Source organism: Centroberyx affinis, unplaced genomic scaffold (assembly GCF_046629955.1).
Source record: "Centroberyx affinis isolate AG114_WGS23_722 - 3 ecotype Tasmania unplaced genomic scaffold, CSIRO-AGI_Caff_v1 ptg001129l_1, whole genome shotgun sequence".
Lineage (NCBI taxonomy): Eukaryota > Metazoa > Chordata > Actinopteri > Beryciformes > Berycidae > Centroberyx > Centroberyx affinis.
In genome coordinates this window covers 298,703-317,584 of record NW_027279668.1, presented here as the reverse complement: position 1 = coordinate 317,584, position 18,882 = coordinate 298,703, and the positions used below count along the sequence as shown (strand labels likewise).

At 43.6% G+C, this 18,882-nt stretch overlaps 2 protein-coding genes across 2 annotated transcripts; both read right to left on the bottom strand.

Annotated features, from left to right (window-relative positions):
• Nucleotides 1–234: 234 nt before the first annotated feature.
• LOC139647897 (hypermethylated in cancer 2 protein-like) lies at nt 235–13,005 on the bottom strand. Its single transcript, XM_071523902.1, has 2 exons — nt 12,939–13,005; nt 235–2,431 (listed from the first exon to the last, which is right to left on the bottom strand). The coding sequence occupies exon 2, from the start codon at nt 2,375–2,377 to the stop codon at nt 611–613; it is 1,767 nt and encodes a 588-aa protein (XP_071380003.1). The 5' UTR covers nt 2,378–2,431; nt 12,939–13,005; the 3' UTR covers nt 235–610.
• Nucleotides 13,006–16,009: 3,004 nt separating this feature from the next.
• On the bottom strand, nt 16,010–16,876 carry LOC139647911 (adenosine receptor A1-like). The gene has a single exon (XM_071523917.1). The coding sequence runs from the start codon at nt 16,874–16,876 to the stop codon at nt 16,010–16,012; it is 867 nt and encodes a 288-aa protein (XP_071380018.1).
• Nucleotides 16,877–18,882: the final 2,006 nt, after the last annotated feature.

The following is an 18,882-nucleotide window of genomic DNA, read 5'->3' as shown; positions in this document are numbered from 1 at the left end:
TCTTACATACAGATCCCCATCACCAACATAACAAAGGATATAAAGCTGTCTGGGTAAAAATAATCTTTTGCTGAATTATTGCCTGTAATGTTTGCATGGGTTTTTGGTCAAAATAGCACTGGAGCACAGAGGGGATTCTGAAGTTATCCATTTGAGGATCAATCTGAAAAACTCAAAGACTTGATGCTCAAAGATGGAAGAGTGGGAGACTGCTGAGGGGTATGAGATGAGGGGGTTTGACATTACACCAGTACCCACATTCACATTTAACAGACTTACAACACAGAGCAGAAGTCATGCCACTCCACCATGGGTTCGTGACTTTGGAGAGAGACAGAGGAGTAAATTGTCCCTCCAGATCTCCTGAGAGATGAGCAGACGTCACTTGATATAGATGATGACATGATCCCACCATCACCAAGAGCCCACTCTGGCCAACGGCTACATAATTTTCTTAGCCAGGGGCTCGTAAACTGGAATCAATATGTAAAAATGTGTGTGTCTGCATGTGAATGTGTATATGTGTGCGTTTCTTTGCTTTTGAGATGGAAAAAGGTAAAATAGAGAAAGGTTTGTTTCTATTCCCAGAGTTCTTTGGCTTGATGCGTTTCTAAGAGGGTGAGGTGTGCATTCTCAGGTGGCTGATGAGGTTGCGCTGCTGGGTGAACTTCCCCCCACATAGCTGGCATTCATACGGCTTCTCCCCAGAGTGGACACGCATGTGCTCCGTCAGACGGTACTGGCGTGTGAAGCGCATGCCACACTCTTCACATGCGAACGGCTTGAGGCCGAGGTGGCTGCGCATGTGGCGCGTCATGGTGCCCCTCTGGGTGAACATCTTGCCACAGATGTTGCAGGGGAAGGGCCTGGTCAGCCAGTGGCTCTTTTCATGTTGTCTCAGCGTCGCTGGGTCTTTGTAGCTCTTACTGCAGACTGTACACTTGAACGGACGCGTTTCAGAGCCACCAAAGGTGGAGGGACCCACAGGGGCAGAGAGGTCCTCTGCCTCCTCTTCGTCTTCCTCTTTCACAAAGGTCCCTCCCTCCTCTTTGATGTACAGCTCATCCTCAGTGTGTGTCTCCACATGAGCATTGAGCTGCTCAGAGCTAGGGAAACCCTTCCCGCAGGGGATGCACACATAGAGGTTGTCTCCAAATGCTGGCTCAAAACCTTCCTGGCGGTACACATAGTTTGCGCTGTGGTGTCCCCCTCCTGTTCCTCCTCCACCTCCTCCGCTCTCTCCATCGCTTTGCCCACTCTCTTCACTGTGGTCCTGGCCATTCTCTCCTCCCTCCTCCTCTTCTTTACACTGGAAGGACTGGTCAGAAGCAAAGCTGCTGCCACTGCCCCCTCCAACCCCACCACTAGAGGAGCGACCCTCTTTAGGACCCACGATCACCCCGTTAACAAGGGGCCTGTCGTGGTCTTCAGACTTCAGCCCTGATGCCTCTCTCTTAGGCCATTCCTTCTTCCGAGCAACCTGTCGGGATTTCTTGTGGGGTGGGGGTCCATCAGGCTGGTTCTGAGTTTCCTCGGGGGCTTTGGGGTTGAGCTCCATGGACTCTGAGCCACAGGCGTCTATGCCTGGTAGGGTGGCAGAGGAGTCGTCCAGTGAGGCACTGTTGGTTGTGGATACTGAGGCAGATTGAGGGGACTCTTGGGAGTTGCTGTGTGGGCTGAGGGCGTCAGTGGCTGTGCCCGCAGAGGGAGGGCTCTTCTTGGACAGGTCTAGTCCAAGGTCTGGCTCCCCAGCACTTCCTCCACTGCTGAGGTTACCGTTACTGCTGCCATTCCCCCCATTCCCATTCTTCCCAGAGCTGCCGACAAACATCTCATCATCTGAGAGTTTGTCCCGAAGGCCTTCATCTGGCTGTGGCTGGTCGGCATCGGAAGGGGTGGGAGGGTAGTGGTTGTTAGGGCCAGCAGGGGTAGAGGAGGAAAGGCGCTGGTTGTTGAGGCGTAAGCGGCTAAGGGGACCTGGAGTGGAGGGTTTACCTGGCAGGGGTTTCCCACCACTGCGCTTGAGCTTCTTTCTGCACAGAGCAGCGAGGTCATGGAGCTGGAGGTAGCTGGCTGCGGTTAGGAGGGCACTGAAGTTCTGCTCACTGCTCTGGTCCGACGAGGACAGGAGCTTCCCAGTGTAGATGAAGTCCAGGACCTGTCTGAACACAGAGGGGTTAACCATCTCTGTGTCCAGGTTAATGAGGTTATCGTGGAGGACCAGAGATTTGAAGTAGATGCTGCTAGCCGCCAGGATGTTCTTGTGGGCACGGAAGAGCGCATTCTCCACCACGATGATAACGTCACACAGGAAGCCCTTGGCTCTCTGCTGGTTGAGTTGCAGCAGCAGTTGTTTGGCATGATTTGGCAGTTCCATTTCCACCTTCCTTCTTTCCTTCTCTCTCTCTTCCTACACGAACACCACCTGAAGCTGAGAAAAAAAGAGAAGAGGCAGTGATTAGTTTTACAGTGGAACATGGAGGAATATTATGCTGAAACTCAGATATTGTAGAGAAAGTTGTCTTCTTTAAACCATACTTGCTTGAAAAGTTTAACTACTAGACCACAAATAAACAGCAGGAGAAAAAAATATTCAAAATCTGCCTTCAAGAGATGGCAGAGAATCCACATTAGGTAAGATTTGAGTTCATTAGAGGCTTAAAACATATCTATAGTCTGAGAGTGCCAGCATGCGTCTGGCAGATCTAACAACATCACTCAAGATGCATGTGTTATGAATCCTGGTGAGAGTAAATCCATCTAAGCTTTTAGCCCTCATGGGGAAATTAGCAAACTGTCAGCACAGCACGCGACATAATCACATGGTAGATGAGAAACAGTAACCCTTGCCTCCCTCTCTTCTTCCTTTTCAAACAAATTGCTACACTACATGTATCAAGTTCTGAATTGTACACATTGCCACTGTTCTGGCACAAAAGCCAAAGGGGCGGATAAGAAGAAGGGTAAAATATCTACTTTTCTAAGCTGCTCCCTCTCAGCTTCTCCTCCCTATCTAAACAGCGTAACTCTAGTTTCGGTGGGGTGCCCTCTTTGGAAGCTCAGCTCACACTAGTCTCCATTAGGTCATGGTAATGTCAGCCCTGCCCCATTGTCTGGGGGTGGGGGTCGGTGGCATTGCAGGGCCGGGGGGAGGGATTAGGTGACACCTGAGCAGGTAAAACTACACAGGAGCTGGGGCAGAAGAAGGGGGAGAGGGTGTGGCTCAGAGACAGGGACAGCACCACCTGATCCTCCAGAGAGGCCCTCATTTATGGAATTAGGACAGATGAATCTCATTCACTGTTTTACTACATACTGAGCACCTATTACACACTATTGTGCTCTAGTTCTACTCTGTGACTGAATCCACAAACGTAAAGAATTACAATGCCAAAAGAATATATCCACAGCTCAAGTCTAATGGTAACACTAATAGTGTGTTTTGGCTAAAGCAGCAGGGTCTGTCCCTGACTCATGTTTAACATGTTCTTAAAGCCTTGGACATGCTGGGAAAATGGACACACACCCTTAATGCCCCTGATCAGAGCAGGGTATACCGTATTACAGGAGATTATACTATAATGCAGGAAGATGCTTCACTCGAGCCATAAATAAATGTAAAAATGTATAATTTCAACCCAGTGCCAACCTAGAGATTTACTGAGAGTTATCTTTCATAATACAAAGCTGGAAATATTGGAGTGGTTCCCTAACCATACCAGAGTGCCAAAAGCACCAGACCTGAATGCAAACACATACAGCAGAACTTAGTTTATCTAAACCCCCTCTGGAATAAGGGTTCTTCACAGGGCTGAAATGTTTTGATCATTGAGATAGTGTACCAAGACAAAGCTCATTCTTAAAACCGCAGACCCCAAAGCGGCCTGCGCAGCCTATTTTCTGGTTAGAATAATTTAGATTGCATATCAGCCAGGATCAACTGCACAAAAAGACACAATATGTTTTTGTTCAATTACCCGGTGCATCGGTTTGCTTCATCAAGGAATCTGATTTCCCCCCCCCCCAAAAAAAAAAAAAAAGACGACAGACTGCACCGACATCACAGCCTGTCAACTATTTCTTGTGAGAACATTCTATTATAGAGAGCAGCAACGCAACAGCCTACCAATCTTACTTGAAGGCTATAAAATGCTGTGGCCAAGGCCCTACATTTATGATTTTACTGAGAAAACAAGAGTTGCCATTGAAAAAAGTGAAATATAGGAAAGAATTTGTTTGGTCTGGCTGATGAGGACATGAACAAAAAGATAAGAGCTGTAAATTAAGGATTGCTGGCTGATGTATCAAAACAGGCTTGGCTCAAATATTCGGGCTGGCTGATACAATCAGCTGGAGTGATCATTACTCTCAGGTCCAGGCCTGGGCTTGCCTCCTCCGCTTTGACACTTCTACCCATGGTCTTCCCCTCCCCCTCTCTTTCCTCTGCTTCTCTTGTCCTTTCTCTCTCCCTCTATCCTCCCACCCTCACCACCCTGTTATGGGGCATGCAGGCAGATCCCAGGAATACTTCCCCACATCCCTGTGCCCAACATGACTCACAATGAGCTATACTATAATACATAACCCTGATCAGCAGTTAAATAGAGGATGTGCTACAAGGGTGAACAGCACTCAACCCTGCAGGCAGTGAGGGAGAAGAGGACTGGTAGAGAGAGGGCCTCCACTATGATGCCAGCCAGGAAGCCATATATCAGTCAAGTCGCTCTCCAGCACACACACACATACACCTCTGCAGGCTTTATGGGGGGATTCAAGAGGCTTTTCCAGCAGACTGACGTAAAAGGGGGCTGGGCTGAGAGTAGAGAAGCCAGCTCAGGAGAAAAAAAAAAGAGCCCTCCCCCACCCCCCTCCTCTTCTCATCCCTCGTTCTCTCTCCTCCCCCCCCCCCCCCCATCACCCACACGGCTGCCCTCTCCCCCTGGCCCCTCCTGTGCTGTGCTGTGCTGTGCCGGCTGGATTCCAGGGAGCTGCTAATGGATTATGCCTGATCTATATGCAGCTAGGGTGGGACACGTGTAGGCCCAGCTCCCCCTACCACTGGTGCTGCCCAGGAAAACAGGCTTAATACCACAGGGGACAGATAGGCCTGCACCATCATGGCAGCTCCATCTGTGAGCGCCTAGCACTCTTTGTACGTTGTATTAACATTTTCAATACCTTGTGTAGGCTATCAAGCGACACCTCAAATATTGAAGTATCACAGCCTGAAGCATTAGGAAAGGATGATGCTACTAGAACTACACTGACTGGAAATGTGCTTCCAATGTGTAGAATGCCTAGTTCATATACTTAATGTTAAGTAGTAGGCTAACTGAATGCAGTATTTCCACAGGGCTGGATCCTGGATTTTAAGTCCTCTGCAAGAGCTGGTGTGGTCTGGCAAGACGGTTGAGAGATGGCGAGGTGGCGGCCAGGAGGGCCATAATAAATTATTGACACCGGAGAAACAAGACATTCTCAGACCAAATATGGCACCACATACCAACCAGAGCCAGCTCTGGGACTGGACCAGGGACCAGGGTAAATGTTGCCCTTAAGCACAGGCACAGGATCAGCTTACCTTGCCCGCAGTGTTAACCTTTTCAAAAACTGACCGTGGCTTAATGATAGAGGGGGCAGCCTTATTTTAAAAACAGCGCCCTCCTGCTTAGTCTCAAACCTTGACTTCTTTCATGAACCTACTTCTGAGCAGACAGTGACAGTGTGATGTTTACACAGACTAAACAGACATGCCTACATGATCAGGATAAGATGTCCGTGTGTCGACTTGGAACTGAGAACTGGTGAGCTTCACTTGGCCCCCAGCACTGAATTAATGGCAGTCTCCTCTAAATTAAACAGGTTACACTACAGATCCGGATGATCTGGTTTGACTTCATTAACTGCTTCCTGTCTTTGTATCCCTTTTCCAAGCAGTCCGGGGATCAAACAATATGCTGGTAAACCTATCTCTTGGAGTCCGTGTTCATGCAGTGAAGGTGACTGTGAGAGCGGTGGGTTGTGGTACTAATCTCCTGAATAGAGGGGCAGACAGCCAGGAGAGAGGGCAGAGGTGAGGCAAAGTCCAGTGGCGCAACAACTAGTAAAGAACACACACCCTACTACTGAGTAAGATTTACTGGTGGCGACTAAGGGAAAACACCACTGAGTAGGATTCTGAAAACATATTCAAACCTAGTCTTTATTGCAGGCTGATCTTTCACACCGATTCCTTTGAACAACATACAGTAATGCCTTTGTCAGCCTGTGCAGACGGCCACATTGTGCGGGAGAAGAAGAGGGGGAGAAGAGAAGGATATGCAGGTGAGGCATGCTTCAAGCAGACAGAGAAAGAGCCCATCATGTCCACAAGGCCCTGCTGCACGCACGCACGCACACACACAGTACACTCAACACACACACACACACACACACACACACACACACACACACACACACAGTACACTCAATACACACCCAGAGTGTATGCTGGTGGGCAGAGGGAGTGGGGGAGGGGTTAGGGGGATGGTACAAAGCCAGTTTGAAATACAAACACCTAGCAACCAGCTCAGAGCCATTTCAACATGGCTGATGGGTTGCTGTATGGGTAAGGCTGATCTGTGTTGTACTCACGGGTATTGCAATTATCTGCGTTTCTGTTCTCTTGAGTGAAAGGGTGGCCGACAACACAGAGTGGAGATGAAATAGAATAGCAGCGCTTTTCACCTAGCCATTCTGTGGGTTGCTCTATACCTGTGTAACGCCTACCTGAATAAACAAAGTAGCACCATTTTACTGTACAGCGTGAATGTATTCGTAATTCCACTGTGAAAACAGGAATAAAATGAACTATTCATGTTACATTAATTTGTTCCTGGTCTAAATAATCGACATGAGAAAACTTACAGAGTAGTAGCTATATAGCAAAAGCAACATACACTTCTCATTATGAAAATGTCAGCACTAAAGAGATTCTGTGATATTGAATTGTTGTTATTTTTCTTCATAACACACAAATGTTTATACATTAGTCTTTTAGTTAACCTAAAATGGCTTGGTGGCTTTGCTCGCATATGAGGAAAAAAAAATTGTAGAAACTTTGTAGAAACCACAGTGTGACAAATGTCTGTTAGAGAAATAATCAATCAAATTCAAACTGTAAAAGTTATCAATTTAAAGCCCTAATAAAACCTCAATTCTTTTTTTTTCTTTACACAAGAATTATAAAATATGCCGCACAGTCTTGTATTCACCTCTACTCATTAACACCATTTCCTTATATAGGTCCAGTGATGTATCTAGAGCATCTACTGGAATTCCTGGACACTGATCTAATTCTGGACATAATCTCTTCACAAAAGCTGCTGGAGAGAAGTCTTGCTGTATAATGCCTCAAAAACAGTGAGAAGGACAATAGGTAAAGGCTGATCTGTCCGGTCTTAGAAATGAGAAAGTCTACAAAATTGTTGGATATAAATGCTAGTGAGCAGGTGCAGTGACCCTAGTGTTGCATGGCTGAGGTGGGAGGGGGGGGTACATCATTTACTGTACCCCTGCCGCAGTCCGGGTGGAACCCTTCCAATTAAGACTCATTTTCCATCGGGCAGGTCAGCCATGTTGAACACAAACACAGTCCTGCCCAGGGTGCAGTGGAATGAAAAGAGCCCCGTCCATTTCATCACAGGAGGGGGCCTTTAGTCGCTGCGTACCCCAGATGTGCCAGTGCTGTGCAGAGAGAGAAGAAAAGGCAAGACTCTCTCTCTCTCTCTCACACACACAAAGCCAAAGGCAAGACTTCCACACACATACAGTACATGCACCTCAACCTGTAATCAAACCCATGGATCATCACCATCTTTTTTCTATTGTATTGTCTATATAAACCACATATGTTTAAATAACAATTACTACTTTTTAGGATCTTCTTATGGAAGGGCATTAACACCAATGAGAACTACATCAAGTTGGTACATGGTGACTATAATGACTACTGTAAGATATACAATGTATGGCAAAGTATTCTTGGAGAAACTTGAATCTCTTTCCCTGGTCTGATGAAGTGGGACTATGCATGTTACATTTTTTGTATTTCCTACAGCTCAACCAACCAACAGCTTGTGAATGACTAAAGTGCTAATGGTGTGTATGTCATCCACTGGTAATACTAGACCCTCGGGGCACAGCCAAGTCTAGAGGGGGTAACTGGTATACTTTCTCATGCACACAGTAATATTAAACACAATCTTTTCCCAAAATTTCACTCCTATACATTTATCTTCATGAGGACGATCGATGCAGCGGCCCGACCTGGGGACAGTCCCCTCCCCTTTTAACCTTTTATAGGCACAATCACCACAGTATGATTAGGGAAAATCTAATTCAATACAAATTTACGCATTTATTTATCCACATGGGGCAGTTTAAAGCGCGCAAATAAAAGGCACAAGCAAACATTAAAAACCAGACATAGAATAAAGATATCACATTACAAAAACAGCCAAAACAGGACAGATTACTAGATTAACAGTTGGCCATTTGCATATTTGTGCTATTAAAGTGCAGCGTGCAGGCAGAGGTAAGCAGTTATACACATAAAGCTGAAATTATAACCATCCAATGTAAGAAACCTCATGATTCTTATGTGAAAATGTTATTGCTTCTGGTATAAAAGGTATATTCTTCTTTAGATTAGTCTGACACTGGGGTGCTAGAAAGCAGCTACATGATTGGAGGAGGTTGAATTCACTGTGCAGTATGTGTGACTTGTCATCTAGTATTGCTTGGGCCTTTCTCCGAACCTGCTGAAAGACTTCCAGCTTCTAGACTACCAGCAATACAGATTACCAGTAGTCGTCAACATGTATTGAACTGTGGATTGTTTCACTAAATAAAGAAAAAGTTGATCAACCACTTCACTAACATGTTAACATATGATAGCTATGGCAGAGTGAAGTCTGCTTTGAAAGAATGAATTCTGTAGACGAGATAAAAAACATAAAGCAGCACACTGACCCACATGACCAAGTGCCTAATGCGCTTGTTAAGGACAGAGGGCATGTTGGGTAAAGAAAGATCCTATATGGTCCAACGTTTTACAGAGCTGCCACCTCCCCTTACTCACCCCTCCACCCCTCCCTTTCCACACACACACACACACACACACACACACACACACACCTCCTCCGCCTTTAAACACTGCACAACCTTCTGGCTATCAGCACTACATTCCAAGGACTGTTTCTTCTCCTTAGAGAACAACAACAACCCTGCCCCGAGGTGCTTTAGCCACTGAACAAACCAAACTGCCTGGAACAAGCAGGACAGAACAGACGGACCTATATGGATACGACAGGCTAGCACAATCCATAAGTCCTAGTCCAACATGTCAGCAGAACATATAGCCTAAGTACCCTTCTTAGTGCAAGTGCTGCCCACACACGCCACTGTAAGCCATGATCACAATGTACACAGGATACTGTGTGTGTGTGTGTGTGTGTATAGAAGGGGAGGGGAAAAGGAGGGGGGGGGCAAGACCAACCAGCCGATCATGAGGCACACACACACAAACCCACGCACACACACATACATACACACACACACACACACACATAAGGCTAATATTACCCTCAAGGCCTGACTTGCCGGTCCATAGTAATCATTCAAACTAGTCACATTGATCAGTTGATGGTCTTTCTAAAAGGCCTAAATCAACTTGTCCATCACTTATAGAACAACATAGTGATATTCCACAACAGCTACAACATCCAGATGGGCGGGCCTGGCAATGCGACTGTTACTTCATTATACTTTTGGTCATAGGCCAAATAATCTCTTTAATTGCTCTAAGTGTTTTGGCAAAGAAGCCATCTTGCTATAGAAGAGTTTCAGAAAACATGTTTTTTTAATCAACCAACTGAAAGTGAATGTGTAATGATGAAAACACACAATGTTCTCGCACTTCATGTTTGCATATCTCTCTCCAAGCGATTACATTGGTAAGAAACAATGTCTTAGATAATAAAGGGACCACATGAAAAAAAGGGCTTGGCACCGGCAGATTTCAAAGCTTACTGCGATAACCGAAGCAGCATTGTGACCATAACACACACACACAGTATTTATGCAGGTGCCCTATTCCAGCTTTACAAGCCTCTCCAAATTAGATTTTGAATATAAAGCGAGAAATGTATTCAAATGAGGCCAAGTCTTGAAATAGCTTGTGCTTTTAAGCTGCATTTGCAGTTGTTTTGCCAATATTTAGACTGACAGATCAAAGACACACATCTCAACTACATTTCTGGGTGACTTTTTCCCCAATACATTGCAAATGTCTGTAAATGGACTGAAAAAAAAAAGATATAGGCTATACATCTTCAAAATTCTTAAATCAACTCCCTGACCTTCATGCAACAAAACGCCTATACCTAACATGTGGTTACACCTACAAATGACCCGATTCTTGAATCATAAGGATGTATTCCATATAAAAAACAAAAAATAGAAAACTTGGTGTGAGTAGGATACAAATTGACACTTCAAAACCACATTTCGTCACAGACAATCAGGAAAAAAAACAGGCAAAACATTGACTTCATTGACATTAACTTCAGACTCACTTTTTATACACAGACACAGACCTTTCTACCACTAGATAGACAAGCACCTCTGGCTTCTTCTGACACTTACTTTCGACTGTAGTGCAAAAATGACCCACTTTTAAGTCAATTGTGGCAAAATAACTTTGTGAGAGCTAATTTTTTACACTGTTATTCACATTGTTAACTTGTTTACCAGTATAGAGACCACATTTTGTGAAGTCACAATATTTCGTGTTTGGAAATAAACAATATAAACAATGTACTTAACATACCCATACTGGAAATGCTTATGGAACTAAAATGCCATTTGCTTACACAAGAACAACAGCCCGTCAAGGGAACCCACATTACTGACATTCCTGTGCCTTATTATCTCCATGCCCCTTGGTACTTTAACCACACTAATCACCTGAGAAGGCGAGCTGCCTTCACACCTGAGCACATACACAATAATATTAGCCAGCAAGTGACTAATGGCCAGCCTGGATTTGAGTTTAATAATCATACATCAAACATATTGATCTGGCTTTTTTGTTAATCGAAGTGCCAATTTAAACCCTAAAAACACTGTGTGGTCGAAAATTACGCAGCACTGTTTCTGGTAAAGCAAACCAGTTTTGGGTCACAATAGCTGCGTTTACATGGAGCCTTTTAATCAGAATAGAAGCCCAATCAGAATAACAATGCCTCATATAAACGCCTCAATCAGAATAAACTGGCCGATCCGAATGATATTTCATTCCGTTTGAGAGGGGTGGTTAACCCTTTCATAATCCGGTTGATGGATAAAATTTCGTCATGTAAATACTTATTCCGATCACTTTCTTTATCTCGCCTCTTTCTGCACATACTCGCGCATTTAACGTAAGTAACGTCAATAACGTTACCCTTTTTTCCGGGAGGATTCGAATAGATGTGCTTGTTATTAACCCCGAGGCGCTTGGGCTTGAGGCGGTGCAGCCCGTTTTTATATCAAATCCTGACTCCGCCTCTCCGGGCCAGTTTCGGTTTACAGCGGTAAAAATTACAAATGGAGCTAATCATTGCGGGGGCAAAACAAAACTTATTTTTCTGACACTCAGGGAGTCGTATGTTTTGATAAAACTGTTGCTTCATCAGAAAGAACAGCAGTAAAAAAAATAACCGACGCAGGTCCATCTTTTAAAAACGCAAGCCCATATTGGAGTGCTGGATTCGGTGTTTTGCGCATGTCAGAAACTTTTCTGATTATTATTATTGATTCTGATTACATACTGTGGAGCATGTAAACGCACATCTTAATGCGATTGTTATATGTATCGCTCATGTAAACACTTGCGTGGCAATCTTCCTTAGGAATGATTTCATTCAGAATGAAAAAAATGTCTCATGTAACCGCAGCTAATGTAGCATTACATCCACACTGTAGCCGATCACAAAGATGGTCGATGTGTAGCAGTGGAAGTATGCAGCACCTATACAGTATAGTAACATATATAAACCCATACATTGATAGCCTTCATGTTTACAAGACAACATGGTTAAAACAGAAACTATTTGCGTCTAAACTGTGTGGTCTTCATAGCCAAGCCTGTTAGATAATGTCCTAATTAGTCCAACCTAACGACCAAGGTAGCTTAACCTACATATAAACAATGTAGCCTAGTCTACATAGGTGTCGAGTGAAAGATCTCTATAACTATCAGGCTGATTAGACAAACCATCATGCGTAAAATCCATAGAATGAATTCTTTAACTTGAGCAATTAAATGCAATTTACTATTTGAATAAAATCACAGTAATCTGTTTTGATAATATGACAGCGATCAAATTAAGGAAGACCTTCCGCGCATTAATCTACACTGTGGTAAACAAATCACGAACCACACTTGATTATAGAAGAAAGAGAAAACGAGGTAAAGTGAGGAAAAACATTTCAACATTTCTTGCAAGTGCTGCGACGCAGCGAGGTGGCTCCTTTCTCTCGCCTAATGTGCTCTGCCAGCCTGGTTATTATTTGGTAAAGAGTCGTGCTGTGGGGCATCTCCTCTACGCACAACGCTGATATAAAATCCACAACATTTGTAAACAATTTACTTGCGGTTTCGAGCAGGAGCCTGGTTAAACTCGTGCACATAAAGTGAGATTTTTCGATTTGCCAAGCAGGCTGGTAGAGCCAGAATAGGTACCAGCGGAGCCCTTTTTTGTTGGCACGCCGTGGAAAAAAAATCCACCGTAACACCGAAAACCCTTGCGATCCTTTCAGCCACCGAGAAATACGATCCGACCGAAACGGACGTAAAACCTACCCAAACGCGCGTTCACAATTAATCTAAAAAGAGAATAATTTCGTTTAAATACCTTATTACATCGGTAGGAGCGTTCTCAATTTACCATCCTCTTGCTCATCTCACAGCCTTCGGGACGCCATGTTGCAAGCTTATGACGTTAGGCTTCCTCACCCCTGACCCACATTTGAATAGAAACCAGCCCAGAGTGCAGCGGAGAAAACATCCCACTCCGGGAGGGTTTGGCCAGTTTCTCAGCCCAGGACCATTGGCAACTTCACCTACCGGGTGTCAACCGCAGAGAGAGAGAGGAATATATTCTGTGTTTAGACCCTGCTTTAGGCCTTCTGCCTGCAAGATCCAGCCATGGCCCTATACTGCTGAATGCAGGTCCACGCTGCAAAAAATGTCCATCTTAACGAGTCAGTTAATCTCACATTCATGAAATAAAAAAGTGAGAGATTTTCCTCCCAGTGAGGTGAGGTCATTCCACTGCAGTTTGACCTGAATTTGATAGAAACAAGCGTGAATATCTTGAAACAGGCCGGCATGAGGCTGTCACTCCGCTAATAAAATACCATTAGATGTAAGAAATTATTGAGAGAAGTTAACTTGCATTGGAAGCAAGTGAAATTATATGACCCCACTTCACTTATTTAACCCTAAATACGATTTTAAGACTCAATGCTAAGTTACATTACTTGTTAGGACTGGCATTTTTTTTTTGCAGTGTATGTTTTTCTCTGCACCTCCAAGAGCCTTCGGCAGTAGGCTATGTAATGTCGATAGTGTAATGTGTTTAATTAATGCCTTTATTGCAAATTATCAACTAGACCAGCATCACCATGACAAACAATAGTCCTGCTCATTCAGAAAACGGTGTTTAATTAGGCTAGTTGGAGTTAAGATAATTGTTGTAATCAGTCTCAAAATTTACATTTATACCATTGCAGGCCTGGAATTATGCCTACAGTCTGCATCCATCCATATGATAGGCCAATCTGTTTCGACAGTTTCAATAAAGGCAATGCTTACATATGTGTGTTTTATTATGGTGTTTTGCGTTGACCAGAGGGCATATTATGCTTGTCAAGAGAAGTGTAAAGTCCGTTTGAGGACCAGTAATATCAACAGAGCTATTTCTAAGCTCTTCCGGGCTGAGCAGATGAGTCGAGGCATCAGCAGAACAGCTTGTGGTTCACAAAGTGGGCACCAGATGTGCGGAAGTGTGGAAATCTGGTGGCTCCTCCTCTCAGCACAGAGGCTCAGTGCAAAGATAACCCATCCCAGCTCTCCGCCAATAGACGCAGTCTTGAGGCATAACTATGATATGACCCTATGGATGGTTTCAACAATATGGCATTTGCTGGGTCAATGGCAACGGGGTTGAATGTTTGATGCCATTATGCCTGTTTTGGTAGCCAATTATGAACATAATTGTCTATTGGCTCAAAGATGAGGCTCTAAGGCGCTGCAGAAACGCATTGGTCCAGTCGTATTTATGCGTGTACTGTATAGTATCAGTTTCGTCTTCATGCGTTATGCCTATGGTTCACATTCCACGGATATCTGAAGTTAGCCTGATGGCGCTGTGCCAAAGTACTCTTCTGACACTCAGTGGTTGCTGTGGAAACTGCATCCCCCTCTGTGACGAAACTTTACACCCACCCACCGAGATGCTGGGAGGCGCACTGCATCTCGACTAGCAGGTTTCTGGAATAGCAACTCCTCCCAATTTAAGATCCCTTACGAACAAGAACTAGGCCTACAGTAATCCTATCATACACTTTACAATGATGCGATAAAAATGTCACAGCAAAACGGATTATTACATTATGATATTTATTATAATAGGTGACACCGAATGAGATATAAAATACCATAAAGTAGCCTATGATAAGGTCATTATAAACCCACTATTCCACAGACACACTTTAAGTCCCTTTCCACACTTTAAGGAATATTAAAGTGATTTTTTCGTTAAGGATAATTCACTGCTGCCTATTGAAATAGAAGCAGGGCTATGAGCTATTCTTTGAGTCTAGACACACAAGCTGATCTACCACTAGAGAGAAAGAGACTAATTTCATATTTTGATCCCTTTTTGCACCATCTTCAGAGGGAAGCGGTTTACATTTACTCTCGCCTTCTAAAACTTAATAACGAAATTAAACTAAAAAGAGTAATCAACAGGTCTACCAGGCGAACAAACACCATGATTATTCTCACTTGGGGGAAAGTAGGCTGTATGAAGTTGAGACCAGAGTTAAGTTTCAGTCAAGTCAAACCAATGACAAACATTTTCTTTTTTGTCAATTTATTGAAGTAGGCTTTGCCATCAGAATGGCAAATTCCAAACAAATGTAGGCCTATAGGCTCTACAGTGTCAACAATTTTATTTGTAATTTCGTTTCTATCGGTTCTATATCATATGAATAGCCTAACAATTAAAATGGTAAGAAATCCAACATAAAATCATGGAAAAAAACAACAACAGGAAACAATTTCGTTCAGTGTGATTTCAGTAGGCATTTAGCCTTTAATACGAAATATCAACGAAACAATGAAAAAATGGTTAAATGCGCGTTAAGTGTATGCATAAATATAACATTTCAAACATAAATAGCCTTCAACGAATCCCAAGCCTGCAAGGTATCAATCGACTTTGATATCTGGTGAAATATCACATTTCCTTTTAGCCTTCATTAATTTGGTTACTAGTTACCATAGATTTAAGACAGAACTGACTTTGACATCCCATCCGCCTTCAAGTGATCCATGATAACTGTTTGCTTTAAGTCTTGGAGACCGTGGAGACCGGGTGTGTGATGGGGCCAGGTCCTCTCACTCCGGGATTCATGCTTTGTGTAGAGAGGAAGAAAAGGAAAATAGACATGTGCATAATTGTCATACACAAATACACGATATTTAGGGCCTATAAAACTGTTATTATGGGGCAAAAACATGTGCGACTGGATTGTGTAATTGTCAGAGAAAACAAATCTCGCTTTCTGAAATGGGCTCAGTCGTGTTTCACTGCGTAAAACCTTTGGGAACTGTCTTCTCTAAAACAATTCACCCTTAAAACATGAAAAGTATCTTTGGAAAATACAACATGAAGGCTAGTCGACCGTCGTCACCCTCTTACCTCCTTCTACAGCAGTGTCTCCACACTTTGGTGAACAGCGTCTCCCTGAGCGCAGCGCACCCTCTAATGTACAGAAGTGGGGTCAGGACAGCGTTAACTCGGGGCAAAATGCGAAGTGGGTCAGTGCCTTCATTCTTAAACGAATAACACGTTGAACCAACAAAATTACACACTATAATATGAATGAATATGGGCAGCCACGCTCCTAGGAAAAACACGGCAACCACAACTATGAGATTCACCGAGGAGCGCTTGCTGTCTCTCTCTGCAGAAGGCTGCTCCCTTTGCAGCTGGAACTTGGCTATGAGAAACAGTCTAATATTCAAGCCTATCATTATGATCACTGTGAATATATTTCCCACGAACGTACCGATGCCCGTGACTCTTTTGGCTACCCCCACCGTGACCAGATTGTTGACAGCCACGATGATGAAAGCATAGACCCAGTAGGCAAGGATGACCAGTATGGTCCTGTTTCGAGTCATTCGCTGGGAGTACTTGAAAGGCGCTGCGACCGCGTGGTACCTGTCTGCCTGCGCAGCAAGTATGGCCATGTAGGACAGCCCTAGAAATGTGGGTGCGATGTAGTAAGTTCTCGTGGGGGAGTTGTAGCTATCCCTCACATCGAGAACCCCGACATAACAGTAAGACACGCCGGAGCAAATGTCACTGAAACAGGTGCTCAGCATGTACATGAGGCGGTTCTCGCTGCGCAGCGCCTTGTTCAACAAAATGGAGAGAAACACAGACATGTTGAGGAAAACGATGGCTGCGGCCAGCGCGATGCTGAAAAGAAACATCAACACATTGCCAAAGCTGGTGAGGGGCAACACAGGCGACAGACCCAGGCTGTGGTTACTCATCGGTGCAGAGAAAGGGCGTGCGCGTCAAAGTGTGAGGTGCTCATCGCCCAGGCTGGAGCCACACAGGACTGCAGCTCTCTGACTGCACACCTGCGGGGTTTTATGTCTGCTCCGACGCGGGGTGAGGTTTACAGGGCGACGTCGACTGGGGTGACTTCAATTCCCAATCAACCAGCTCTTAGAGAAAAACATGAAACTCAGAGGTTGATGTCTTGGACTTAAAATAAGCTGAAAGAACATCTTCCCACGTTTCACTAAACTGATAATATTAAAGTTTATTAAGAAACTTCTTATTAAGAAATCTTATTAGCATACTTGCCAGCATGAACTGTAAGCTATTTGAATGAACTCTTCAGAAACGCTTCCTTTTTCTAGTTTGGATAGAGACTTGCTTTATGTATCTTAGGTGAATAGTTCTATTGCTGATTAACAATAATAATAATGATAATAATAATAATGAGAGGCATGATGGAAATTAGGATCTTGTTCAATCCCTACCCTTAAGAACTATACTTTCACATTACTGCAGAGTCATCATCAAATGACAGACTATAATATTTTTATGACACATGAACAGCTGACAGAAAAAAAACCCTCTCACTAGTGAATACCTAACACTGGAATGCAGTTCATCACTTAGTGGTTTCAACTAATAAACACCTGTCAACCTGACTAGACATTTGCTATTTCAGTCAGCTTACAATACTTGAAGTGCCTTAATAATTTTTATACAAATATCTCAGCAAAACTAAGTCCCTGTTGGAATATTACAGGAATAAAGTCTCTTGAATAAACAAAAGAGCACACATGAACAGGTATAAATGATACTGATGGAGCTTATCCTCCTGAAGCCTGGAGGCTGTAAGGCCTACAGGTCTAATACCAAAGAATAAACTTTTTTGTTAAAAAAAAAAAACAGAGTGGGTAGATCACTTTATTTCAGAACACAAGAAAGAAAAAAAGAGTAAAGGGAAGGATAAGTGACATGCTCTTCCATTTAGTGTAGTGGCCCCCAAAGCTGGGGTCCCCAAAATGAGGTTTATTTTAATTTCACTGTTGAGTTAGGACAGTGAGAGAATGATACAGGAACGTCTATTTTGATCAGAGGCTCATATCTCCCCACCTACACCATAACAAGTCACCCAGTTCTACACCATATACAAGTATATATCTACAAGTTAGAAAAACCTTCTCAAATGGGCTTCATTAGGGTAAATTTATCAAATGGGGGTACATGGTCTAACTGTAGGAGGCCTTCACATGAAAACGTTTGGGAACCCCTTATTTAGCACAGCACCACATGCCCAAGAGCACAATCAATTGCCAGTCACGAAGGTGTAGGCTAGATGAGGATTATGCAAAAGCCAATTGCCAATGGATTATGTTCATAAAGCATCATTTTCTCAGTTAGCAGAGCCAGTATACAAACAGTTTGGATGCTTTAAATATTAACTGTCAGACCTTTAACCTGTTCAGAGATCAGTACGCCATTGCTGTGCATGTTTCCCATCAAAACGACAGCATAGTCCTTTCACAAACTCAAATTCATGTTGTTATAGCGTTAAATATTCGAAGCGGGCGATCATTAGAAACGGTTTAGGATTTGTTAAAGACTATATTGTGAACATATACGATTTCTCCTTTATACTGATGTTTCATTTAATTTGTTAACGTCCAACCCCTTTGAATTCGGGTGACCACTGCAGAACTAATGCTGTTCTTATGTCTTAAAACATTTTTTTTTCTTCTAAATTTCAAGAATTCTTGCCTTTTTTCCAAACACAACATCTTTTAATTGATGGCCTAGTCTTCTAGGCTACATCACACCACTAGTTCCTCCAAATGGGCCAATTTAAGAGGATCCCACTTTCATACATTAAGCGTTTATTTTGATGTTCCGATTGTGATCTCATAAAGGGTTCAGTTCTCCAAATTAACACGTGTGACACATTCAAGTTACATGGGCCAGTATCAAAACTTGGTGTTTGGAAACATATCCTTAACAC

Coding starts and splice junctions, on each gene's coding strand:
- LOC139647897 (XM_071523902.1), bottom strand. CDS start 2,377: ATGGAACTGCCAAATCATGCCAAACAACTGCTGCTGCAACTCAACCAG.
- LOC139647911 (XM_071523917.1), bottom strand. CDS start 16,876: ATGAGTAACCACAGCCTGGGTCTGTCGCCTGTGTTGCCCCTCACCAGC.